This window comes from Drosophila serrata, unplaced genomic scaffold (assembly GCF_035046125.1).
Source record: "Drosophila serrata isolate PLE 108 unplaced genomic scaffold, ASM3504612v1 contig_347, whole genome shotgun sequence".
Classification (NCBI taxonomy): Eukaryota; Metazoa; Arthropoda; class Insecta; order Diptera; family Drosophilidae; genus Drosophila; species Drosophila serrata.
In genome coordinates, this window is record NW_028257245.1 from 1035694 (window position 1) to 1061065 (window position 25372).

The 25372-nt window shown below is 40.2% G+C and overlaps 4 protein-coding genes, 1 long non-coding RNA gene and 1 other non-coding gene across 9 annotated transcripts; 3 read left to right on the forward strand and 3 right to left on the reverse strand.

Moving 5' to 3' along the window:
• The first annotated feature begins 767 nt into the window (after positions 1–767).
• TRNAL-CAG (transfer RNA leucine (anticodon CAG)) lies at positions 768–850 on the forward strand. The gene has a single exon. It is a non-coding gene; the product is annotated as a tRNA-Leu (tRNA).
• A 12231-nt stretch (positions 851–13081) lies between these two features.
• LOC110189437 (phenoloxidase-activating factor 2-like) lies at positions 13082–15430 on the reverse strand. The gene is made up of 3 exons (XM_020959508.2): positions 15267–15430; positions 14051–14546; positions 13082–13987 (listed from the first exon to the last, which is right to left on the reverse strand). The coding sequence occupies exons 2-3, from the start codon at positions 14531–14533 to the stop codon at positions 13118–13120; spliced, it is 1353 nt and encodes a 450-aa protein (XP_020815167.2). The 5' UTR covers positions 14534–14546; positions 15267–15430; the 3' UTR covers positions 13082–13117.
• A 331-nt stretch (positions 15431–15761) lies between these two features.
• On the reverse strand, positions 15762–18826 carry LOC110189542 (phenoloxidase-activating factor 2-like). 4 transcript variants are annotated; one of them, XM_086838280.1, is made up of 5 exons: positions 18731–18826; positions 18002–18303; positions 17449–17923; positions 16832–17301; positions 15762–16762 (listed from the first exon to the last, which is right to left on the reverse strand). In XM_086838280.1, exons 4-5 carry the CDS (start codon positions 17291–17293, stop codon positions 15893–15895), a joined length of 1332 nt encoding a protein of 443 aa, XP_086694406.1. In that variant the 5' UTR covers positions 17294–17301; positions 17449–17923; positions 18002–18303; positions 18731–18826; the 3' UTR covers positions 15762–15892. The 4 variants fall into 4 exon arrangements, with proteins under 4 accessions (XP_086694406.1, XP_086694405.1, XP_086694407.1 ...); XM_086838279.1 differs by having other exon boundaries at positions 17441–17923; XM_086838281.1 differs by having other exon boundaries at positions 17441–17923; positions 18002–18340; positions 18731–18809.
• Positions 18827–18976: 150 nt separating this feature from the next.
• Positions 18977–20659, forward strand: LOC110189516 (phenoloxidase-activating factor 2). The gene is made up of 2 exons (XM_086838283.1): positions 18977–19673; positions 19728–20659. The coding sequence occupies exon 2, from the start codon at positions 19869–19871 to the stop codon at positions 20601–20603; it is 735 nt and encodes a 244-aa protein (XP_086694409.1). The 5' UTR covers positions 18977–19673; positions 19728–19868; the 3' UTR covers positions 20604–20659.
• A 607-nt stretch (positions 20660–21266) lies between these two features.
• On the forward strand, positions 21267–21869 carry LOC147642825 (uncharacterized). Its single transcript, XR_015272879.1, has 2 exons — positions 21267–21436; positions 21506–21869. It is a non-coding gene; the product is annotated as an uncharacterized LOC147642825 (long non-coding RNA).
• Positions 21870–22232: 363 nt separating this feature from the next.
• On the reverse strand, positions 22233–23387 carry LOC110189575 (CTD nuclear envelope phosphatase 1 homolog). The gene has a single exon (XM_020959705.2). The coding sequence runs from the start codon at positions 23190–23192 to the stop codon at positions 22341–22343; it is 852 nt and encodes a 283-aa protein (XP_020815364.1). The 5' UTR covers positions 23193–23387; the 3' UTR covers positions 22233–22340.
• Positions 23388–25372: the final 1985 nt, after the last annotated feature.

The following is a 25372-nucleotide window of genomic DNA, read 5'->3' on the forward strand; positions in this document are numbered from 1 at the left end:
CGTATAAATTCTTGCTCAGCATTAACAGCCGACTCAATCTAGTCAGTCGATGTCCTCTAAAAAATGGTTCTAAATGTTTTAAACGATATACTGTCTCAAATTCAAAAGTTTTGAAACTTAATATGCTGATTTGTTAACCTAAACAGAAGAGCATTGCAAATGGAAATAAATACATTTTTAGCTTATAATAAATTTAAATTAATTAAATTTTAAACTGCAAGGGTATAAATTTTTTTTAAAGCTTCTTAAGTTAGCTTCTTAAGTTGTCGTATTTATTGTAAATAAATTCTGGCTAAAAAATATTTTTTTTATTGATTGAATATTGTTAGTATTAAATTATTATATTTTGAAGACTAAGCTAAGCGAAGTTTCTACAGAAATTTAAATCAGCCATATGGAAAAATTATTTTTTTAATGTAAAGAATTTACAAAAACTCACAAAATCCTAAACTACCATATTAACTTATCGTTATATTTAATATATACCAAAACTATAAAATACCTTAAGGAATAAGAGGTTATTTCGTTCACTTTAGTAATAAGGGTTCTAATAATCAAATGATTTTAAAGATTCTTTTTTAATAGTTAGGTATAATAACCTACAATATTTATGTAAAGAGAAAGTGCCGAGTTGATCAAAGCTCTTTGCAAAGAACTTTTTAAATGCTAAGCTAAAGCTTTTGGCTAGATTAGTGTTAGCATAGAAATTTTCGATCTGTTAAGCAGCTTTCTGTTCGGTTTCCGTTTGGGAGGGCCGACGTACAACTGTCAGGATGGCCGAGTGGTCTAAGGCGCTGCGTTCAGGTCGCAGTCTACTCTGTAGGCGTGGGTTCGAATCCCACTTCTGACAAGAATTTTTTGTACTTTTTTTCACTTAATTTAAACATTTGCTTGTCTTACCTCTCAGTCGGCATTAATTACGCTGTGCAAAGAGCTCGAACAGGTGCGCTCAGCCGCATTAATTTGTTTGAGCCTTTGACTTGTTCGCTCGTCGTTGTTTGCCGATGTAAATGACACAATTAGCACGCCTCGCTGCATTCCACTTGCTGCAGTGTTTACTGTAGCAACGTTGTCCCACTGTGCTCGTCTCTATTTGCTGCAATGTCTCTGTTTGTTTGCTCCCCGACGACGACTTTGTGCATTTTGCAGCATTAAAAAATAGGGACTACTTAATGTCCTGCTGGACAAATGTTGTTGCAACTAGCAGCAGACATTTTAGCTGATTTTTAGCTATTTTAAAAACGGAAATTTTAAAAATATTGAATATACCCTGGCATTTTGCAATTAATTTATACGCTCGAATCGAAAATCGATCATAACTGAGTTTAAAATATTTGCAATCTTTCAATCGGTACTTATATTTATTTTTTTTATGACATTTTTTTTCGACAAATTAAATTTAACTAGGCTAAAAAATCATTAATTTTATTTCGCAACGCTTTCCTGTTAATGTTTATAATATTAATAAAACTGCATATTCAAAATAAAATAAAATATATATAAAATTTTTGACAATTTTGACTTTGAAAAACCTAGTACCTGTTTGATTTTCTTTATATATATATATATAATATATATATATACATATATATATTAATGCATTTTAATCTAACAATTTTGTATTCTTATTACTTAAATATTTTGTTTATTGATATTATTATTATCTTTATAAATTAATTTATTTTTATAAGGTTTATAAGCCATTATAAAAGAGTTGCAAATTGTTTAATTTTGATAATTTTAATTGAATTTTGATTAATGGTGTAATTGTAAATGGCTAGATTTATTATAAAATTATTTAATGGTATGAAAAGCGTATAAAGCATCACTGCCATAGCAACCAAAACACTCAGTTTTAGGCCATTTATAAAACAAGTGAGCATTGCATACCTTTAGGCGCTCGAGGGAGGTCCAGACACACTGAAGTGGCCAGCCGCTAGCCGCCAGCTCCTGCTGCCAACGACATTCACTAATGCAACAAATAAATCATACAATATGAGTGGTCTACACTTTTCCAAACTGGCCATTCTCCTGGGCGAGAAGGCCGGATTATACGCCACAGTTTTGGGGTTAAAGGGAAAAGTACTTCCGTGTAAAAAAAATGCCTTAAAGAAAATTTCCTGCTTGGTTCACTTTTTGCAACCGAACAAAGTCTGGAATTTATTGCATTTTTTGTGCCTCAAAACTGAGACAAAAATGACAATTTTGCTTCCAAAGTAAAAATATTGTTCGGAGCAAAAAGGAGTACGAATTCTAAGCATCAACTGTATGCGATGGCACTAATAAAATTAATAGACCATGTCAGACAGTGCCAGTGGAGGGAGCTGGAGCTGGGGCGGGACTGAAGGAAAGTATTCCAAGAATTTCATACTCATACGTCACGCTCAATGGATTTCGAATGACAGACAGTCGTCTCGTCTCGCTAGGGGTAGGGAGTGAGTTGTATTTTGCAGATAAAAACGTCAGCATCAAGGAGCGAATCGTATTGACTGGCTTTGAATGGGTCAACAAACGCATTACGGAGCCAATGCGAGCAACATATACATTTGTATATGTAAGCCATTGGATAAACTTAAAAAAAATTCTTATTTTATTGATTGAGAGCTGGAGATTTACTAAAAAATCATTCCTAAATCGTAAGGAATTCTTTAAATAAATCTCTGGCTTTAAGTAAGATAAAGTAAAAAAATTTAATGTTTTTAGAATTGCAAACCAAACTTAATTTATTTTAACGAGATTTTTTTAAAAAGTTTGAAAGTGTTGAGCAATTTCGATTAAACTAAAACCAGTGTTTTGAAAAATTATCGATATAGTTTATAAAATATCGATTGCCACAGAATGTAAGGTTATGGAGTAGGCCTTGAATCAGTACATATATTTGTTTTTAATGCAGCCAAGCTGCTGTCCAGTGCTGATGTTTTTTCTTTTTTTATTTATTTTATTTTTAATCTTTTTTATATTATTTTATATTACCTATCGTTTTGTGTTCCAAATGCCTAGACCACCTTTTCATTTTTAATTTTTTTTTTTATTACAATATATTATTATATTATATATTATATTTTGAATGCCTCCCAATTCTGTATTTTATTTTATGGTTTTGTAAAGGTAAATTTAGATTTGCGCTTTAAAGCCATTTTAGAATTATGCTGCTGTTTTAAGATCATTTAACGTTTGATCAACTAAAGTATACAAATATGTTCTCCTTAATGATTTACTAATTTTCCCCAAGTGCCAGCAAAAATTTAAATTGTTCAAAATTATGTTATTTTAGACAAACCCAAGCTCCGACATATGGACATACTAACTTATCTTATTATTATTAATTTCATTTCAAATCTGTTTATTTATTACAATATATTATTACGTAAATTTTAAACGCATCCCAGTTTTGTGTCGTTTTTTATTGAATTTCAATGGTAAATTTTCGTTTTTGTTTCTTAACGATTAAAGAAATACGCTGCTGTTTTAAGTTTATTTAACGTTTGATCAACTAAAGTATGATTTACCAATTTTCCACTACTGTGGTTATCAAGAATACTGGCACAAATTTAAATTATTTTAAATTTAGGTATTTTAAGACCTAGGGCTTGTCGGCATTCCCTCAGGAAAATCTAAACTCTGGCAGAGGACAAAGAATTTGGCACACACTGTATTGATTCTAATGAATTTGAGACACAGGCTTATGGGAAATGCATGGGGACAGATTGAAAATGCATTTGAAAAAGCGATGGCAAGCTTAACCCAACCCGAAACGCACTGAATGCAGATGTATCTGAATGTGCGCCTCGTAAAAGTATCTGCATCTGTGCAGCCACAAGTGGAACTGCTGCTGCTGTTGCTGCCGTGTCATTTGCGTATGCTGCGTGACTGTTGTTCCCAACGTTTGATGCATTTGACAAATCGAAACTTAGTGAAATGGGAATTTGCATCTCGAGGCAGAGGCTCTCTGACCTCTCAGTCCCCATATCGAGTCCCCTGGCTTTGGCAAACATTTGCATTTTTTGCAGCAGATTCCGAATCGATTTGGACGTGAGTCCTTCTTGGGTTACATCTCCGTTTCGGAGGAGAGCCAGAACCGGGCAAGATGAGAGGCCGTCAGCGCTTTATTGGTTTAAGATGCCTCCAGCTAGTGGCTATTACATCTGTTTGCATATTTACCTAGTCAATGTTGTAATCGGCCATACTTTGGCATCGTCGTTTTTATTTTGTGTTCCAGCGCTCCATTTCCGCCCGGGCCCTGTCGCAACATGTCCGCCTGATATGGCGTCTGATTTCCGCTTTGCGCTTCAGCGAACAGTGAACGAGGAACGCTGGACTGGGATTGACAACCCGTCCCCGTCACGGGGATAACTGGCGTGTCCTTCGAAGGGAAAGTGTATGCTCTACTTTTGATTTGAAAGCAATTTCCAGTCACTTTCGATGGCATTGAAAGCTCATTTGAAGTGCTTGTGTCGTTGGCTTTGTCGTGGAAATAAATGGATTAGAGGTCGGTGGAGTATTCCAAACTATAACCAAATTTGTTGTTTATTTATTTATTAGAATTTCTTATAAAACTAAGGCTAACATAGAGAAAACTTAAAGTACTAGCTGCCAGGTCCATTGACTATAAACATTGCGTCTTTACAGTGTAACAAAACAGTTTAATAATTACAAATCATTAAAGAGGTGAAGCAAGTTATAGTAGAAAATTAGCACACATCATTAAACTAGTATTTTAAAATTATCCAATACGCTAGCAAAACCAATAAGTTATACACCTCTTATAAGGTGTTATACACCTAATATAAGGCTCCGTTTTAAGGAACAACATTCAGGTTATATTTTATTTAATATACAATTATGTTTGTGTAATTGGCTTAATTATGCTTCAATGGATAATGCAGTTCATACTTGCATCATACAAACAGCAAATGTTAAATGGTTATTTATTTCACTCTACAATTTTAAATAAAGCTTATATTGTATTCAATCCCTATCTGATGATTTTCAAGCCATCAAGTCCTGTTCAGATTAAGCCAAAATGGCTTCATTGGAGTCTCCTGTAAATATATGAAGTCTAGTGTTTATATACATATTTACGTATGCATCTGGGCAAAGTTTTTCAGACGGCCCTGAGCACTGATGCCGCCTCCTCGGCAAAGCTAACTGCTGCGCTTAACAAGAATTCTTTACGCCATGTTGCACATTTTGCGAATTGCGAGTGTTGCCAAGTTCAAATGGCTGTGAAAATGCACACGCTTTCCACCAGCAAGGACACCCTGTCCTCGAGCTCCACCCCTTCCAAAACAACAACAACATCAGCAGCCATTTGAGAGGCATCACTTGCTTTATATAGCCACCTAATGCCACACGTGTTGCTAGTACCCAAAACATAACAAATAAAATGCACCAACTTTGGCCACAAGTGAGACTATTTATATGTCGTTCTGTACACATCAGAAGGAAGATGGATATCTTGGTTGGATCCATTTAGGAGAGATCCAAATAACGCATATCGGCTAAGCTGCGCAGGACGTAGAGGCGACTTGGGGCCGACATTATAAAGGCCGGATATATGGAGTCATCTACGATGATCAAAACCTGTATGCAAATCACTTCTTTTCGCCGCAATCCACGTCGTTTTCCTTTGCCGATCATCTTCGTTATGTGTGGATTCTTTCGTTATACAATTAATTTACTTAAACTCATTCAATGATAATTTTTATGAATTTTGTAGACATACGACCTTAAAAACCTACAAATATTGCGTGATTTTGAGTTACGATAGTAATGACAAAGCATTCTAGCTCTGGGAAGTTTAAAATCTTTATCGATAGTGTTTCCTAAAAGGGTTGTCGCTATTTGCATATTACTATAAGTTATTTTTTTAAGATTAGCGATATACTGTAAATGGACTTTTCAAAGTTCGGCTTGGATAACAGTGCGTATGATTAATCTCAATGATCTTGTATGATTTTTCCCATACTAATCATACGCATTGGGGTTTTAGAATAACTGAAGCTTATTTAATTTCGGTGGTACATTTACTTAAATTTATTTATCAAGTTTGGTTTAATTCTGTATTTTTTTAAACAAAAGGTTTACCATTTTAGTCTTGAGCTTGTAAAGTAAACCTAATATTAATTTTATTACTCCCAAACATAGCAATTTCCCCACCCTTGGTGTATCTTCCTGGACTTCTCCTTCGCAGATAAAAACCGGTTAACTTGGGACACTTTATGCTGCGCAATCGCAAAGAGAGAGCGAGAACGCTTTCCCGCTGAGAGAAAAGCTTGCCTGTGTGGAAAATGCAACTAATTTTAATCAAAACATGTTTGCCCACTCTTAGCCCCTTCCTGGCCTTTTCAGCCATTCGATGATCCCCCCTTCTACCCTGGACTGTTGTTGTTTGTTTCCCTTCAAAAGATTTCCATAGGAGAGAACATTTGATTGAATTGTTATTGTTACGAGAGCTGTGCCTGCCAGTGAGTATGCCGTTTGTTTGTGCAGATTTGTACCTAGACTGTTTCCACGTCCGATTCTTCACCTGCTCCTCTGTTTTTCCGTTTTTCCAATGTTCCGCCATTGTCTTGGCTTGGTTTTCCGACTGCCATTTGGAAAAGTGCACATTTGAGGCTGCGGCTTCTGTTTGCGTTTGTTTTGTGTGGAAATAACTATAGTTTTTGTACGTGAGTTGATTTCTGTGCATCTGGGTTCCTGGTCAGGCGAATTGGTCTAGTTTTTGGTTGAGTAGCCATCGCTATCCGAAGTGCGACCCTGACCTATTTTTCCCACTTCCTCTCACTCACTCACCATGGCTTCTATTGTGACACATTCAAGCGAATTTAAACTGAGTGTTATTCAAAGTCCATTTGCATATTATGGCCTTCGTACACACACACACACCTTGACAGACGTCATTTCCATGTCAGTCATACACTGACGCCATCGAGTGCACTGAAAATATTATTTGGGTATCTTTTTAGGGTAAAGTAAAAATATAATTGAAAGAATTTAATATACAAAAATAGATTAATTAATTATACGCAGGTAGAATATTTATAAATACAATATTTCAGTTTTAAAAAAATAGTACAATTTAAAGGATAAGTTAGCCAATAGACTTATTTGGAAAGCACCACAACAAGGCACTTTTTATGTAAGGTATTTAAATATAAAATTGTTATATACATTTTTATGACAGTTAAAAAAGCTTACTGTGTCTTAATAATTAATGCAAATGAATACGATTACGTAACTTATTAAACAAAAAAAAACAATGTACAAAATGTAAAATAATATTTGTATAATATTAGTGTAATATTTTGAATATTTAATTGAATAGTATTTGTTCTAAAAGGAAATATAGCTTTAAATTACACTTTGAAAACATTGCTGTTTAATATATTAATTGAATTAAATTAATTTAAATAATTTTAAACAAAATATGGTGTTGCTAACACGTCCATAGCAACAGTCGCAATTGTTGGATGTTGCACAACAAGTTGATAGAGATACATATATTATATTTTATCTTGCGCTTTGTTTATTTTAGTTTTTCATAATTATGAGCTTAAGTAGACAAAGTAAATTAGGCATATCGTTTAGTTGAGTGTTACATAGCTTATAAACTTATTTAGTAATATCAGTTTTAAAAAAATAAATAACCGATTTAATTAATAAACATGATAAAAATACTTTTCCATGTAGAACTATGTACATATATATTATATATTTTATATTCCGACATGCAGCGAACTAAGCTCGAAGAAGTGTCACACATGTAATTGACGTAATTAGCAGGTTCTACTCGAAATATATGAGACATATGTGTATGTCAGTTACAATGTTGGACAGTCTCTTTTGATTAATAAAGCATTAAGAGTTTAATTAATTTTCAAGATAAAATATTTTATTTCTGTTTCCCTATTTTCAGGAAAACATTATTTAATAGTCCATTGTTTTTTTTTACTAGCTACCAAGATATCAGAATATCAAGGATATTGCGATGCAATCTTGGACCTTTAAATTTAAAGTTATCCTCGCTGAGCGCACCTGCAGCGAAATTGGTGGAATGAAACATTTTGCAGGCATGTTGTCGACATTTTTATGGCTGCCTCGTTTCAGTTTCCTTACGGCCCTCCCCCTCGGGCTCTGTCTCTCGCAGGTTAACCCCCAAGACCCACCGGCGGACTCTGCCTGGCAGCCACTTGGCTGGCCAATTAAAAGTTTTAGCACATTTTCACTTGAAATTAATTGTCGGTAAACGTAATTCATGTCCGAGAGGGAGCTCTGGCACAGCACGGGACGCACAACATGGGGACTGGGACAAATGTGGCCGAATGCAGGCAGCATCCATAAGATAGACACGGGTGTATTTGGGGCTTGTGCTACTTTGTACTTGGCTAGCTGTTGCATACTTATGGGCGCTAATGCCAGGACATTTCAACAAAATGACCAATTTCGCAGGTAACCTGCAGGAAAACAACATCTCAAGTCGCTGGAGCTTGTCGTTGCAGGAACTAAGCCAGGTAAATCGTTGGAAAATTAAAGTTGGGTTAAATATTCTTGGAAATTTTATTTACAGGAAATTGTTATAAAATTTCTTTTAGGTAGGGTGTTTCGAAAAATCTTCGGAGGTGCTCCAGAAATCACGAAACTCTTAATAATGTGTCTTAAAATATGCGTTCATATATAAAAGGTACCGAAATCATAGTAAAATTATTTATTTAATTTAAACTTTGTTTAAAACATTTTACCCAAACACCTTTAAAATCCCTTAGAGATTTTAGCTGCTTCCTATTTAAAGTATATTTTGTTTAAATAATATTTTAATAATCCTTTTTCCTTATTTAATAATAATAATTACGTATATAATAATTATAAAACTTCTCATCTATCTAAACAGTTTTCTCTTTTGCTATGGAAATTTTGCTATAAACAATAGAAAGCATCATTAAACTGAAACTATATAAATCATTTTGGCCCAGCGAGAAGGAGTCAAAGAGTTTCCCTGGCTTTTTGGCCCGCTTCCAGTCGTGGCCATAAATAACGCTGCACCGCCATTTAGGTGGAAACAAAATGAGAATTTTTCAATTAAGTTAAAGGCCACTGTCGATGGCATAGCAATGTCATTAGCAGGTGAAAGGCAAGGCCGCAACAGGAGTTGGAAAAGCGAACCGTACTGGACCGTACTGGACATAAATTAAAATCGAAGCCAGGGGCCAATTTTATGTCCGTTTAATGGCCGTTCCCGGCAGGTGTGTGCTGTGGTGTGGTGTGTTCTCTGGTGTGGTGCGATGTGGTCATAAAATGTCATGAAATGACTCCGGTCTATGTTTAAATAATGCCAACACAGTTTTATTTAGAATCTACCGCCGGCAGGTGGCAATCGGTTGGGGCTTCTCAACGCACCTAATTGACAATTCAAAATGTTCCTGGGCGGTCAACTGGAGCTGGTCATAAAGTTAATAAGCAATTTGCATAACAAATTGTCTAAAACGCTGGCAACATGTCGCATCATCGTGTGAGTGTGGGAATCCGAATGGCTGCAAAATGTTCGAGCTAATTTTCCATGCACTGCATTGCGTATACGCAGTGTGGGCCACACTGGCCATCCCTTGGGCAGTCCCGGGAATGCATTTAATTGTTTCGAACGAGGAGACACACCCAAACCAAGCCCAGGATTTTTCGGACCTCTCAGGCACTCCCCCTTTCGGCCATGACACCCATTCGCTTTTTGGATTTTTGAAAATGTGTGCCTGGTGCTGGTAATTTATTCTCAGGCTGTTAATTAGCGCGACAATTTGCGATCGTGGTGATTTAGATGGATAATTAATCGACAAAGGGAGTATCCTCTATAATATTAACCGAAAGGAGATTAGAACTTTTTAATGCTAACATTGCCTCCTTGTTGAAACCTTTATTACGATTTTCTCCCAGGTATAATAATCTTCCCAAGACACCAGACATTACATATAAATAACCCCTATGGCTTACAGTTTCCCCTTGTAATTTCCTGGATTTTCCTTCCGTTGGCCCAGCATCATGGCAACCATGGGCTTCCTGGCATCGCTGTTGCCCCTTCCTGTCCAGGGTATCTGAATAACATGGTTATGGGTGCATTTAGTGGACTTTCCACTGCAATTAGCCAGTGTCAATTGTTCATGCCACCGTTTGTGCAAGTGTGTGTGTGTGTATGTGGGAGGAACATTAGTGAATTGTTTTTTTTTTCACCCACACAATTGCGAAATAAGCCCATATGCATATACATACATACTTTCGCTGGCACATATATAAATGTATGTATGTATGTATGCATGAACTAAACGGAGAACTGAGCTAACTGCCATTTGCAGCTGTTTCTATTTCCGTTCACTGGCCACAAAGCTGCTGCAGGTCCTCCTACGCCTCCTGTCCATCCGTCGGAGCGACTGACGTTCCATTTTCCTCCCTTCCCCTTGGGGCACTACATCATTTGTAATTTGATGGCTTGCTATAGGAGGCTGCGGGTGGATGCGGGGATTCACCGGCAGTTGGCAAGGAACTGGGCCTCAAAGTATGCAACACAATTGCGGCCAGGGCCATTATAATTGCAAACGCACACACATGCACATCAAGCAGGACATGCATACACAAATCCCAAACCAGCAGCGGCCATCGGAGATACAATTGCTGTTAGCAGTTGCATTTTGCCATGTGCTTTGTTATAATTAAATGATTATCAATTTGGCAAATATTTGATGGGTTCCAGCTTCAACTATGAGAAAAGCAATCAACCGTAAATTGATCCCAACCAGCACACACAGATGAGTGACCAAAATCGAAAAGTCCCAGGCCTGAGGGTCTAAAGGATCATAATGCGGAATAAACATACACATATTTTATACATGATTTGAACTGGTCTTTCGCTAATTGGGTATATTATTTCAATAGCTAATTTGGAGCTACTCTGTTGTTGTTTAATTTATGTCAAGGAGGTACCTCACAAATAGGTACTCCAGTTGTTAAGCCTCTATTGAGTATAACAAAAAGAATTCCAAACTAAAAATAACAAAATATTTATAAAAGTTAAAGAAATTATTGTCATTTTGAGACCTTTCTTTGATTCAATTTTAAATCAAGTCCTTGGTTAACCTGTATTTTGCGATCTCTTAGTAAACTGATAAACAGCCTGGCAATTACTGTAAAAGAACCATGGAGTCGGTTTGCATAAAAAATAATTCAATAAATTACTAAATGAATTTAAATGTATAATAATTAAATCAATTAAAATTAAATCACATATAAATACTCTTAAAAGCCAGGTTACTATATTATTTAATTAAAAAATCAGAGTTATGAATCGAGAATCAATACTGCAAGTTCTGCTGTTCCCGCTGTTTTCGCAGATATACTAAATCTCTAGTAAGATTTTTTGAAGTGAAGTGAAGTGAGAATTCTTTCTTTGCATTTTGCAGTATAAATCGGTAATTAATAGCAATGTTATTCTTTTACGTTTAGAAAAATTATAATTAGATACATCAATTTACTATTAGGAAATATTAGAAAGTGGAATTATTCTACTCCAACTTATAGGCAAAGTTTAAGTGGAATAATCCCGTTCTCTAGTCATTCTATACGACAATTTAGATTAAAATAATTTCGCTTTCTAATCAGATAATAAATAATAAACCAATTACAACGTTTTTTAACCTATTTAGGTACCAAATTATTTCAACTAATCCGCATGTGTATTCCTGATAGAATCTACTAATTTTCGGCACTTCTATAGACTTTAAAATGCTTTAAATTTAACGTTTAACTGATTTCTGTTGGCATCCCGTTAAGGTGTCTTTATAAAGGGACACAGCCACACATCGATTGGTAGTAGTTTTCTACTAGATTTCGAATTCCTTGCTTGCCTGGCTGGCGAGGATCACCAATGGCTATCCGGGGTACGAGGACTAGGTACCCTTCATTGTGGTCCTGAGCTTCAACGGCTCTTTCTTTTCCTATTATTTGAATTAAGTGGTCTTGTTGATATTTAAAGAGTTCCTTAATTTTTTTGTTAATTGTGTAGAATGTTATTTAACGATAATTAAACCCAAACTTTAAGTAAAAAGAAAGAACAACAACAAAATATATGAGTCTTTGATTACCAGAACCAGGATTAAAACTGAATATTAATATAGATACATTAAAGTCTCTATCTTATTTGTCTAAAAAAATAATTTGTATTTCACAGTTCCCCCTTACATTTTTGGTATATATTTTAAAACACATTAATTTCTGTAGCCATTCAAAAGCCCTGAAATTGGTCTAACAAAATCAATATGCAATGCCGAAAGCCGTAAAAAGAGGCTATAAATTACAGTGGCGTAAAAACAAAACAAAAACTGTTCAAGCAGTTTACTTGAGAAATGGTTTTTTAGTGCAAGGACTTGCAGAGCCTCAAGGAGCAGGAGCAGAAGCAAAAGGAAAATCAATTCGCTCAGCCATTTGGCCGGCCCAGCGTGTAATTTCTCAATTTTGGGGCATGCCTAGCCTCTTGCTATATTGTTCCTGTTGTCCTGGTTAATTTGGTTCTATATACAATTACACAGAGAGATATCCGGAGCATATAAAGCTATGTTTTGCAATTTAATTTAAATATGCTGGAAAATTAATTATTGTCTTTTTTTAATAGTATTATGTATTCAAATTAAAATACCATTTATTTATTATTTTCTGTTCTGTCTGACAAGTGAAACTTAGAGGGCGAACTATCCTGAAAGGGAGTGTCAAATGGAGGTTGTCTTCATAGTTCCAGCCAGGACTTGACTATTTATAAGCTGCCGGCACGAAGACGCTTCGCCCGCTCTTCCTCGCTCCTCGTATTTCCTGCCCTGGCCCTCCTTTGTTCCCAAGAATTGCAATAAATCGAGTGACTGCTGGAGGTATGTGTTCGAGTTAAGTGCCTGGATGGAGGGAGAATTATCCCGGCGCTTTACTTGAAACTGGCACGGATAAATGGCTGCTACCAAGTTTATATACGATAGCAGATAATGCTGGTTAATGATAATAGGGATAAAGTGTATATATATAAACTTAAGGATAGTTATCAATTGTAAAAAGGTAATTATATTATTTTTTCTTTATTACAGTTCCTGTGTAATTACAACGTTATGCCGAGTCCCTTGATCTTCTCATCGAGCCAACCACGGAGGTAAGGTACATTGGCGTACACCGCCGGAATATCCTCCTCGGCGCACTCCACGCCCCAGGATACGATGCCCACCAGCTGGTAGCGGTCCTGTTCGCCAGGCATCGTGCAGAAAAGCGGAGAGCCACCATCTCCCTTACACGTATCCTTACCAGGATCTCCACCGGCACAGATGAAGCTGGGACGGAGCCGGAAGCGACTCTCTAGACGTGTGAGGCGCAACTTTGCCTGACACTCGCTATGCTCCACCAGCGGCAGATTGATCCGCTTGAGCACCTGCTCCAGCTTGTCACTTTTGGCATCCTTGGAGCCCCATCCTGTGGCAAAGCAGTTGGCGGACAGCAGCTGATTGATCAGTTGCGGCGTCTGAGGCGGAGGCAGGCACAGAGGCTGGATGTGAGGAGCTAATTGGACGGGTTCATCCAGCAGCAAGAGGGCAATGTCATTGAAGAACACTTGTGGGTCGAACTCGGGATGCATGATGATCTCCTTGATACGCCGGCTCTGGTGGATATACGGCTCGTTCACGCTGTTCAAATCCCACTCACCGAGACGAGCCACCATGGTGTCCACCGTCTCGTTGACCACGTTGTGTGAACTGGTGACCACCAGCTGAGGGTGGATTAGGGTTCCGCCGCAAAGGAACTTCTGACGCCCGGTGAAGATGCCCACCATCCAGGGGAACTGGCCAAAGATGGACACGTCCTCTGCATAGCTGAATTTATCGTCGTCGGGAATCAGTCCCTTTGGGTTGCTCCAGCCGCAGCTTCTGTACTTAAAGTCCTTCTCCTTCTGCACATAAGGACTTTCGCTGTCGTCCACCTAAGAAAGTGTTTCCAAGAACTATTTTTCTGAGTCTCTCTACGAAGATTACTTTCGACTCACCTTCTGGCTAATCTCACAGCAGCGATACAAGGACTTGGAGCACTGGGTATTGCCAAGCCTGGGATTGATGAGACTTATGCCCGAGTCGTTGATGACATTGTCGCGGCACAGCTTCCGTGGCACGCACTCCATGTTCAGGCCGCAGCTCTCGTTGGGTTCTGGTTCCGGTATCCGACTCACCTTGTTTTTGATCGAACTGCTGGCGCTGGGAGGTGGTTTTTGCTGCGCCTGAAATGCATCCCAGCTGTCAAGCTGCTCCTTCTCGCAGCACATGCGGCCCACGCCGCAGAAACGAGCTATCCGAGGACTAATTCCATTGCGGCCAGAGTCATCCGACTCCTGGCAGCGCTGCACTGTGGTGCAGAGTTCGTTCTGTTGGCACATCGACGAAGGGACGTCCTGGGCCTTGCCTCCACTAGCAAGGAGGATCAGCAGGAGGAGCACTGGTGGTGTGCAGCGGAAGGCTGTTGTTCCACTTGCCATGGTTGGTCGGGAACTGGCGGAGCAAAGAGCAGATGGAACAGAGTTAGAGATAAGCGGCATTCTAATCTCATTCAATGCACCAGCAAAGGTTATCAGCAAATAATTGCATTATATTTTCTTTTATAAATATATACATACATATATGGAAATAAATATTTGTAGTTCAGATCACTGACAAAACAATAAAGCCGGTGTTTAAGTTTATAACATGTAAATACCATCAATAACAATTATTTTTATTTACTTAAAGTATTATTGAGCAAACATAAATCATTAAAATGAATGATACTTCGAGTTGTTTATAGTCTTGATCAGAGTTGAGATAGGCATCTTTATATTTGGCTTTTATAACACAAAAACTTGAGGGATTTGTATTATTATTTCCATTCATTGTTCTCTTTCATCTTTGTATCTATTATTCATTTTTTTATTTTTAAAGAGCCCGAATCAGCTTTGACTGACGCTTATATAAATAAATCTTTGTATTTTGTTTTGTATAAAACTACACACACTAACAAAAATCAGTGTTCAGAATTACTAATTCTGATTAACTTGTTATTAAAGCCATAAAATATTACGAATATCACATATTTTTATGAATAGAAACCGAAGCTTTTCATTGAAACAGAACTATTAACAGCTGACTTTTCCGATTGATAATATATGTATGAGTATTATAGTTAAATTCACTTATGTATCCGCATACAAAGAGGTATATACGAGTAGCACCTACATATATAGATTACGAATATAAAAGCCACCGATCTCAAGATGATGTTAAAGCCTAGAGTTCGCCAAGTAGACTGAGTGGCTCGAGTGGATCTCAAAATCATTTATAGAACCGGCTTGGGAGATTCCAAAAATCACCAAACGGAGAGAGATAGCAGTGCCATTGGGAGATTAAGAGAAGAATAAATGATCGAAGGTAATTGAAACCTAAAATAAACTTTGGAGAGCAGAGAGCATCTCACTCGGAATATATTCTCGCAATGGGCCAACGGGGCGTATGAAATTCATGAAAATGAGTCTGGTTTTTTCCCATTCTAGCTTATGTTTATGGTCAGCCTCTCTGTGATCTCTCTTTCGCTAAACAGACTCTTTCAAAATCAATGAATGAGAGGATAAGATAAGCTACGAGGTGAGCAGTCAGGTGTGCTGGGAAAATCCCTAACTTAAGGTGGAAAACCGTCTATACGCAGCATACATGGCAATAATAATGGAAATGCAGTTTCTTTTTTCAAAAAATTGTATGTATGTATAGCTAAATGTTAGATTTAAGATCCAAGAAAATTAAATTCATCTTCAAAATATTCGTATTATTATATTATTATATTGTTTTAATAGACTTCCTTATTGAAATTATAGTGTGAGGCCCAGTTCCTTGATCTGCTCATCAAGCCAACCACGGAGGTATGGCACATTGGCGTACACACCCGGGATGTCATCCTCGGCGCACTCCACGCCCCAGGATACAATGCCCACCAGCTGGTAGCGGTCCCGTTCGCCAGGCATCATGCAGAAGAGCGGTGAGCCACCATCTCCCTTGCATGTATCTTTGCCAGGATCGCCACCGGCACAGATGAAGCTAGGACGAAGCCGGAAGCGCTTCTCCACACGCGTGAGACGCAGTTTTGCCTGACACTCTTTGTGTTCCACCAGTGGCAGATTGATCCGCTTGAGCACCTGCTCCAGCTTGTCACTTTTGGCATCCTTGGCACCCCATCCTGTAGCGAAGCAGTTGGCGGACAGCAGCTGGTCGGTAACCTCCTCCGTTTGCGGAGGAGGCAGGCACAGTGGCTGGATGTGAGGAGCCAGCTGGACGGCCTCTTCCAGCACCAGAAGGGCAATGTCGTTGTACAATCCTTGTGGATGGTAATCTGGATGCGTGATGATCTCCTTGATACGCCGGCTCTGGTGGATATACGGCTCGTTCACGCTGTTCAAATCCCACTCACCGAGACGAGCCACCAGGGTGTCCACTGTCTCGTTGACCACGTTGTGTGAACTGGTGACCACCAGCTGAGGATGGATTAGGGTTCCGCCGCAAAGGAACTTCTGACGCCCGGTGAAGATGCCCACCATCCAGGGGAATTCGCCAAAGACGGACACGTCCTCTGTGTAATTGAACTTATCGTCGTCGGGAATTAGTCCCTTTGGGTTGCTCCAGCCGCAGCTCCTGTACTTGAAGTCCTTCTGCTTCTGCACATAAGGACTTTCACTGTCGTCGACCTATGAAAGTGTTTCCAAGAACTATCAGTCTAGGCAGCTCTTCCAAAATGATTCATTTTTTCGACCCACCTCCTGGCTAACCTCACAGCAGCGGTACAGGGATCTGGAGCACTTGGTGTTCCCAATCCTGGGATTTATCAGGGTGAATCCATTGTCGTTGATGACATTGTCGCGGCATAGTTTCCGTGGGACACACTCCATATTTAGGCCGCAGCTCTCGTTGGGTTCAGGTCCCGGTATCCGACTCACCTTGTTTTTGATCCAGCCAGTGGTAAGTGATGAGGATTTAGACTCCGCCTGAAATGCATCCCAGCTGTCAAGCTGCTCCTTCTCGCAACACATTCGGCCCACGCCGCAGAAGCGTATAGCCACTCGTGGTGCAATGCCGTCACGACCGGAGTCATCCGACTCTTCGCAGCGCTTCACTGTGGTGCAGAGCTCGTTCTGGCGGCACATCGGTGATGGGACATCCTGGCCATTGACTCCACTAGCCAGAAGGATCAGCAGTAGGGTCAAAGTTCGCGCCGCCATCTCTGCGGCTGGAATGAAGCAGTTTTTTCATTGAAAGTGATTTATCGACAGCGGGACTTGGACGATCGGGATTATAATAAAGAGAACTGAATTTGAAATCACCATAATGCACATATATATCCGCTTGTATAGGTTTACGATACTCACCCACTTACTTTTATAGATCTAAAGACGATGTTTTAGCTAGGGTTTCGCCAAGTCGACTGATTGAATTGAGTAAAACTCAAAGCTATTTATAAAACCTGCGAGAGAGAGGGTCTCTGTAAATCGCTATGATTCGATTTATATTTCCAATAAAATGATTGTAATATTCTGATATTTCTCCTTGGATGAGTGATGTTTATTGTTGGCTATTAAATTAAATTAAATTTTCTCCAAGTGAGAGCTGTGAGGAAGTTATTAAGCATTGGCGATGATTCGAATTAAAACTTTTTAAAACAATAATACTACTTAATTTCCTTTGACATTGTTTTAATATATTTGGTTTAACTTAAAAAAAATATTTTACTCATCCAACCACCAGATTATATTTTAATACAACTTAAATTAATAGATTAAAATCCGAAAATTGAAAACATTTCTTTATGTAGTCCAGTACGATTCGTGAGATTATGATTGGTTGTTATCCTCCTAAAATTAATACAACGATTTTTTAATATAATTTCTTGATTATTTATTTACAATACAAATTATTGATTATCGATTTACCTTGTTTTTCACCTGACAACAGCGGTGCAAAGGGTTGGAGCACTTGGTCTGTCCGATTATGGGAGTGATGAGGATGAATCCGTCGTCCTTGATGATGTCATCCTGGCACAATTTCCGCGACACACACTCCATGTTGATGCCGCAGCTCTCATTGGATCCCGACACATCCTGGATTGGCGGCGAATTAGGCTTGGCCAGCGATGTGTGGTCAAGGGTCAGCAGGAGCAGGATCACAGCTGGGATCAGCCAGCTGCATCTGTCAGAACTTGCCATGGCAGAACGAGAATCGGTGGAGCAAGGATCTGGATCAAGGTTGTAGGAGTAAACAGGATATACGCCCTTATGTGTGTATTGAAGGAACGTAAATAATATTTCATAGTTTAAAATTAACCAAGGAAGGCTGTTACAATCAATATTTGAATAATTACCAAAGCTTAACTTGTTAATTTAAATATGACCAATTAATATTTACTTAATCTTTTTATTTATTCATTATATTTAGAATTATTTTTATGACAGCTTGAAGCGAAACTTTTGTGGAATGTGCACTTGCACTTAATTGAATGCAAATCCGAAGTTTCTCATTGAAATCGATTTGAAAACAGCGGATGACAGAGCGCCTAAACCGATCTATATTATATGATAAAGGCTGCACTACACTTATGTAGGGAAATATATGGGTAGTATCTATAAATATATATATAAATATATATCTATTTGCTTGCGTACCTATTAGATCTATATCTATAAGCGCACCGAAACCAAGATAATTGTAAGCTTGGGTTTCGCCAAGTCAACTGATTGAATCGAGTGAAACTCATCAGCATTTATGGAACCGGCTTGGGAGATTCCGTACTCGGATCGGGAGAGTAAGAGAATTATAATCATGACAAGTAATGAGAATTAATCTGAGTAATCTCTAGACAGCAGTGAGGAAAGAGCACCTAAAAGGCGTATTAACACCCAGCCAGAGTCAGTCTAAGGCGTATCGCGGCTCTGGCACGTCTCTCCGAATATATTGCGCACCGATTCAATTGATCTTATATATATATATTTATATATATATTTTGATATTCCGAAATCTCACAATGGCAATGGGTGAGTGTTGTTTATTGTTTAGCCCTGCAAGGGAACGAACGAGCCTGCTTATTCCCATGCCCCAACTATAGGCGCCACCAATGTGGAGCTGCTATTGGTTGCCAGTCTGGCGCTGATCTCGCTTCCGCCGCCGTTAGCCTCTGCGATCCAAGCCTGCAAGAGCCACCAGAGCTGCGTGGACAAGAAGATCTGCGAGGTGAGCGATGATTCCGGCAGAGGGAAACTGGGGGTGCGGGTCCTTGACCTCAGCTGTGGCCCCAACCAAGTGTGCTGCGATAAAGAGCAGCTGGAGAGCTACTATGCCCTGGAGGCCGAGATTGAGTATCGCAAACAGCGCCAGGGAAACCCCTGGCTCTCCAAGATTGATACTACCACAACTATCACGACAACGATTACTGCCACCCCGGATGAGGGTTATAAAAGCTGTGGCTTGCAAAAGGAGTGTGTGCCGCGACATCTCTGCAGGACCGGAGTGGTCAACGAGGACGGAAGGTACATCATCAAGGCGCGCATAAATGAGGACAGTAACTTTGGCTGTCGCTCTGTGGAGCAGTGCTGTCAGGTGGAAGACCAGGTGAGAGGAAACCTCTTAAACAAAGCGCAAAAAAACTCATTAATTAATTTTCAGATCGAGGAAGAGAAGACTCCCCAGTTTCGCAATGTCCAGGACTTCCAGTTCAAGGGCTGCGGTTATAGCAATCCGCGGGGCCTCTACTACTCCCTGGACGGCTACAACGACAACGAGTCCGTCTTCGGTGAGTTCCCCTGGATGATGGCCCTGATGGACATGGAGGGCAACTTCATTTCCGGCGGCACTTTGATCCACCCGCAACTGGTGCTGACCACTGCCCACAATGTGGCCAATTACACCGAGGATTCGCTGCTGGCACGGGCTGGCGACTGGGATCTGAACACCCAGACTGAGCGACTACCCTACCAGATGCGTCGGATTAGCTACATGCATCGCCACGAGAAATTCAACAAGCTGACCTTCTACAATGACATCGCCCTGCTGGTCCTGGAGCGACCCTTCCAGCTGGCCCCGCACATCCAGCCGGTGTGCCTGCCGCCGGCGGAGTCGCCGCAGGTGTCGGAGCAACTGGAGCAGGCGCATTGCCTGGCCACGGGCTGGGGGCACAGTAACAGCACGTCTCGCACCATGGAACACCTGCTGAAGCGCATAGTGCTGCCTGTGGTGGACCACGAGTCCTGTCAGCGTCTGCTGCGTCGCACGGTCCTGGGACGTCGATACCGCCTCCATGACAGCTTCATCTGTGCCGGCGGCGTGGAGGGAAGGGATACGTGCAAGGGTGACGGCGGTTCGCCACTGTTCTGCACGATGCCGGGTCAAACGGATCGGTATCAACTGGCCGGGCTAGTGTCCTGGGGCATTGAGTGCGCCGAAAAGGATGTGCCGGCGGCCTATACGAATGTGGCTAACCTACGGAGCTGGATTGATAAGAAAATGGTGGAGTGTGGCTTTCCACCGAGTGAAAATGTTTAATTTGTAATAATATTTAATAACTAAAGCTATACAAAAATATATTCTAATTGTTTTAAGAGTGTTTTTGTTCTACCTCTATTTGATTTTTGTGAACTTGACAAGTTGCAAGTTCCATTGACATTTATGGAAATCAAAATACAGCATCTTATGAGTTTATAAATACCTAAAAAAGCTTTGTGAATGTCTAAAAGTATACTGCAGAATATACATATATATATAGATTAATAATTAAACCAAGTTTTTCACCAAACCAATTTTATTCTCTAGACAAGATGAAAGTTGGTAAAATCTCATTCCGTTGGCTTTCCTCGGTCGTAAGAGCGTTTAAGCCAAATTGAGTGGCGGCATTGGGAATGGAAAATGGAAATTTATGGCGGAGCAGGTGAAAGTGCCGCCCCCAAGCCAGCCATCACCCCAACAAACCGTTCAATGCAAGATTTATGTGTGCAGCTTAGGCCGCCGATTCAAATGGCAAATAGAGGTCTCTGCCGAGCGGCTTACTTGGGGCTTGGGGCTTGGGCTTGGCTTGAAATAAATTCACTTACTTGCTTTTCCTCTCCCCTGGCCAATTTGCATTGTTAATTGGCCTGGGGCTAAGTTCAAAAAACCACAACGAGCAATCAACTAATTCCACTGACTCACAGTCAATTACAATGGACTACATATAGTTTACAGCTCTCCATCTTTGGTTTGTTTATTTTGACAGAAGCTAAAAAGCCGCAGAGATTCATTTGCAATGCAAAAACCCAATTAGAGAGTCACTTTTTCTTCAATTGCCGCATTTTCCGGGTAATAAGCAAATTAACTCGGCAGAGTCTCGGAAGAGGAAAAAGGTAATTAAGCCCAAGAGGACTCTGAAGTAAAGAAAACTGAGTAACTCTAAAATTGTAACCCGTTTAAAGCCCTTATAGAACCTAGGCTAAATTTACACTAGGCCAAGCATAAAAAATTGAGATATCGGCAGCTAACTGACTCACTGACTGGTTGACTGATTGCTCATACGCACCGTTGCCGCCAAAACTGCACTGCCTGTCGCTGGTGCTGCTGCTGTTGCAAGTTATCTGCTGGATTTCAATAACCCAGCCTCGGTGTAGCTACTGAAACTGTCTCATGGAATTTTGTCCGCGTTTTTATGGAGCTACAAATCAAAATTTGTGTGTATCCCTAGCGCACACACACACTCATAAATCAGACAATGCGACGGCATGAATCTCTCTTGGATCCACAAAAATATGTATATATAGAAAAATAGAAACACAAAACAAAATTATCACAGGGACACAGTATTATTTTCTAAGCATTTTGCTGGATATGTGCGTGTGTGTGGCAGAGCCAGAGTGTGTGCCATAATTAAGAATTCAATTTAAACTTTGGCAACTTTTCCGAGAGTGCGCGGAGGCATCAGGTGGCTCTCACTGTGGCCGTGCAAAGTCAAAAAGCCGCAACATCATTACGCTCCTGCATTTGCATGCAGCTAGCTGGTTTTCACGAAAACTTATCCTTGCACACGAGGCAAAAACAGGAGTAGAGCAAAAAACACACCAGGCCCACATGGCGTATGAGCAATGAAATGCATCTGTGCTCAGGTAGCTCCCGTCTGGTTTGTTTAAAGGCTAAATGTCCGCGAAATTTGTAAGGGTTTTTCATTTACAATTTATTTTTTAACAAAAACAAAAGAAATTCTCGAAATATCCATCTAAATTTGGATTCTGGTTTGGACTATACACATACACTACACTAGGCTGAGACACGCCGTCCAAGGACCGACCGAACGTCCTTCGTGAACCGCAGAGCATCGAGGAATGGCAGCAGATTTAACAGTTCCCGGTCATTAGGATCGTAGATGAATGACTTAATGGGCAATGCATTGTGGGGGAAATAGACGTAGGCGTTCGGTGAGTTGTCGATAATGAAGACGCCTCTCAGATCCTCATTGACCAGGGTCAAATCTTTGGTGAATAGAGTCGTGTTGGAGTGACAGTGCTGGCGGTAAAGGCGGCGTGTCAGCATCTCTCGGCCCCCATCCAGGAGATCCACCACCTTGGAGGCGTAGACCTCCAGGCTGGCCGTATAGATGACCAGGTCATACCACTTGGACACCAAATTTAGAAACTTATCCACATGGGGCCGCTTGAAGACCCGGAAGGGGATGTTGGAGACTTCATCGATGCTGACACTGATTCTGAAGTCGGGCACCGCCTTAGCAGGTATCTGACTGCAGCCAATTTCGTCCTGCGTCTCTGGATCCGTGTAACAGGAGTGGACCAGGGTCTCATCCAAGTCCAGCACCAGGGTCTTCCGGCCCACCACCTGCAGCCGCTGAAGGGATTCCGGCGAGAGGGGCACCTCCCTGTAGGCACCACCTGCTTGGCCGTAGAATAAGCAGCTAAATATCTTGACCGCCAGGTGGGAAAATAGTCGACGGAAACGGTTGCCCAGGCTGGCGAAGAGGCCGAGTATGCTTTGGTTATTGGTTGGTCCGGCACTATGTGGAGCGTTCTGGGGATGTCCGACCATAGAATAGGCCATCTGATCGTGGGAAGCTAGTTTTTCTATATGCACCGAATGTACGGGCAGCGGACTGACCATCTTTTCCAAGCGAACGAATTAATAAACTAAGCGGCTGTTCAACTCCTTCCTCTCTTACATATTATATATGGAACAAAAAAATATATACTATGATTTTTTTTAAACCGAATTAGTAGAGCGTGTCAACGTTTTCAGAAGAACTAATCGGTTTAACTTAACATTTCATGACTTTAGAATCAACGGTTGACTAGATACAAATTGTGATAGATGAAATACGGCTTCTGGTATGTGATAGGTTTAAGGCTGCCTTAAGTAGGTTTTTAAACCTCCTTTTGAGATGTTATTTGAGCAGACATTTGCAAGATACTATCCTTAAATTTGCCTTCCATAGCGTTCGCCATGAAGCCACTCCTCTTCACACCTCTGCACTGATGAAGCGGTTAAGTCAAATGTGAGACAGCGCTAATTGCAAGCATACCGCAGACACAAAGCCAAGGCTCCTGGCAGCCAATTCATTAGCCCACAACAAGGACACGTTGCCGGGCCCAAAACGGATATGCAGGCCCCTGCAGGAAGGTGTCCTACAACTACCACAACTACAATGGGCAGCAAACAAGAGCAGTTCCCCTGTGCATCCCTGGCATTAATTAGGGCTTGCATAATTCACCAGTACAGCTGTAAATGTAAACTGTTGGCTCTAGCACTGTCCGACTTCCGCTTGGGCCAACGCGGCGTATACGCAACCCATCCACCGGCTAATTGAGTTATAATGCTAAGCGGCAATTTACGGCCAGCAGCATTAGCCTCCAGACGCTCTCCAGACATAAATCAGCTGGCAATGCCACGACGACTTGTTTAATATGTAGTCGCATTCTGTAAGTACATGGTTCTGGTCCAGTGTCTGAAATATTTTCCATTTAGCCAAGTGACAACGAAGCGCAGCGCAAAGTTTTACTGCGGAAATAACTAGCTGCAAGACTGCAAGACTGCAACTTGCAACTGCAACTTGCAACTGAGCTGGCATGTGAAATATGTTTGGCATTTTCGTGGTATATTTTTATGTTTATTAAGAAAAATGATGAGGTTCCTCCTTCCTTCAACTGCAGCGGTTATAAAACTTGTTATAAATAGTTTGTGAAAACTTTTGATGTCGGGGTAATAAAGAAAGAAAAAATATATATTTTTATATACCCAGGAAGACATCTAGAATGGAGAACGCCATGATTTTCCAAATTTAAAATCATAGATTACCCACGATTTATGGGAAGTCAATGGAAAAAGTACCAGTCGATAAGAACAGAGTTGTAAATTAATTCTTTCAGTAAACAGGGGCTTATCCTATAACTATAATCAATATGAATAAGAACAAAAAGTAACGCCTGTAAATAGAGAGCATTTTCCGCAATAATGTGATGTCCTTGATATATATCACCAGTTAAAAATCAATTTCACATCACTCCCAACCAATGGTGAATGTCATTCTGCACTTGAGCTTTAAATATTTGATGACTTTCACACCAAATCAGGGAGCGAGCAGGACCAGGACCCAGACCTGGCCAATGAATTCCTTTTCCTCGTTTTTGCCTTCAATTCGGCAGTGCAAGTCTATGTAAAAACGTGAAGGAAAATGCAAAACAATTTGGTAACAAGCAAAATGCATCAAATCGCATGACTCTCCTGCTGCTAAAGGGAAATCTCGAGTGGCGAAAGGAGAGAAACCAAAAGCTGCTGCAAAAACATGTCACATTAAGTGCACAGATGGAGCCGGATGGCGGATGGCGAATGGCGGATGGGTAGATGGACACATGGACGGAAGTCTAAGGGAGTTGGCTGAGTGCTTTTATTGCAGCCGGAATGCTGCGTGGCATTTGCCTTTGAAGTTGGAGCTGCCACTTGGCTTCCGCTTCGCCCTCTTCTAGTTCTTTTTTATTTTTTTCACTTGCACACAGTCCTTGTTTATGCAATTGTACTTAAATCTAATGGTTATGTTTCAGCTGCAGTTGGCATAATAGCCGGAATCAAGTGAAATTTACATTTGGCAGTGCAAAAGAAAAAACTAGCATAAAATAGTCAAAGTTTAATTTAATTTCATGACGAGACGGAGCAACTCTTAGTGATTATTCATATCTTATTCCTTGGACCTTTCTGTGCCACAAATCAGCGGCTCTTTCAGGACACCAATCCCCTGTGACTTTAACCCTAATTAACGAGATACTTTCCCCGCCGTTGCACATCGGTCG

Bases quoted from the DNA above. Each gene is read 5' to 3' on its own strand.
- LOC110189542 (XM_086838280.1), bottom strand. From the start codon at position 17,293: ATGGCGGCGCGAACTTTGACCCTACTGCTGATCCTTCTGGCTAGTGGA. The intron at 16,763-16,831 runs GTGGGTCGAAAA...ACACTTTCATAG, and splicing joins GCTGTGAGGTTAGCCAGGAG to GTCGACGACAGTGAAAGTCC.
- LOC110189516 (XM_086838283.1), top strand. From the start codon at position 19,869: ATGATGGCCCTGATGGACATGGAGGGCAACTTCATTTCCGGCGGCACT.
- LOC110189575 (XM_020959705.2), bottom strand. From the start codon at position 23,192: ATGGTCAGTCCGCTGCCCGTACATTCGGTGCATATAGAAAAACTAGCT.
- LOC110189437 (XM_020959508.2), bottom strand. From the start codon at position 14,533: ATGGCAAGTGGAACAACAGCCTTCCGCTGCACACCACCAGTGCTCCTC. The intron at 13,988-14,050 runs GTGAGTCGAAAG...ACACTTTCTTAG, and splicing joins GCTGTGAGATTAGCCAGAAG to GTGGACGACAGCGAAAGTCC.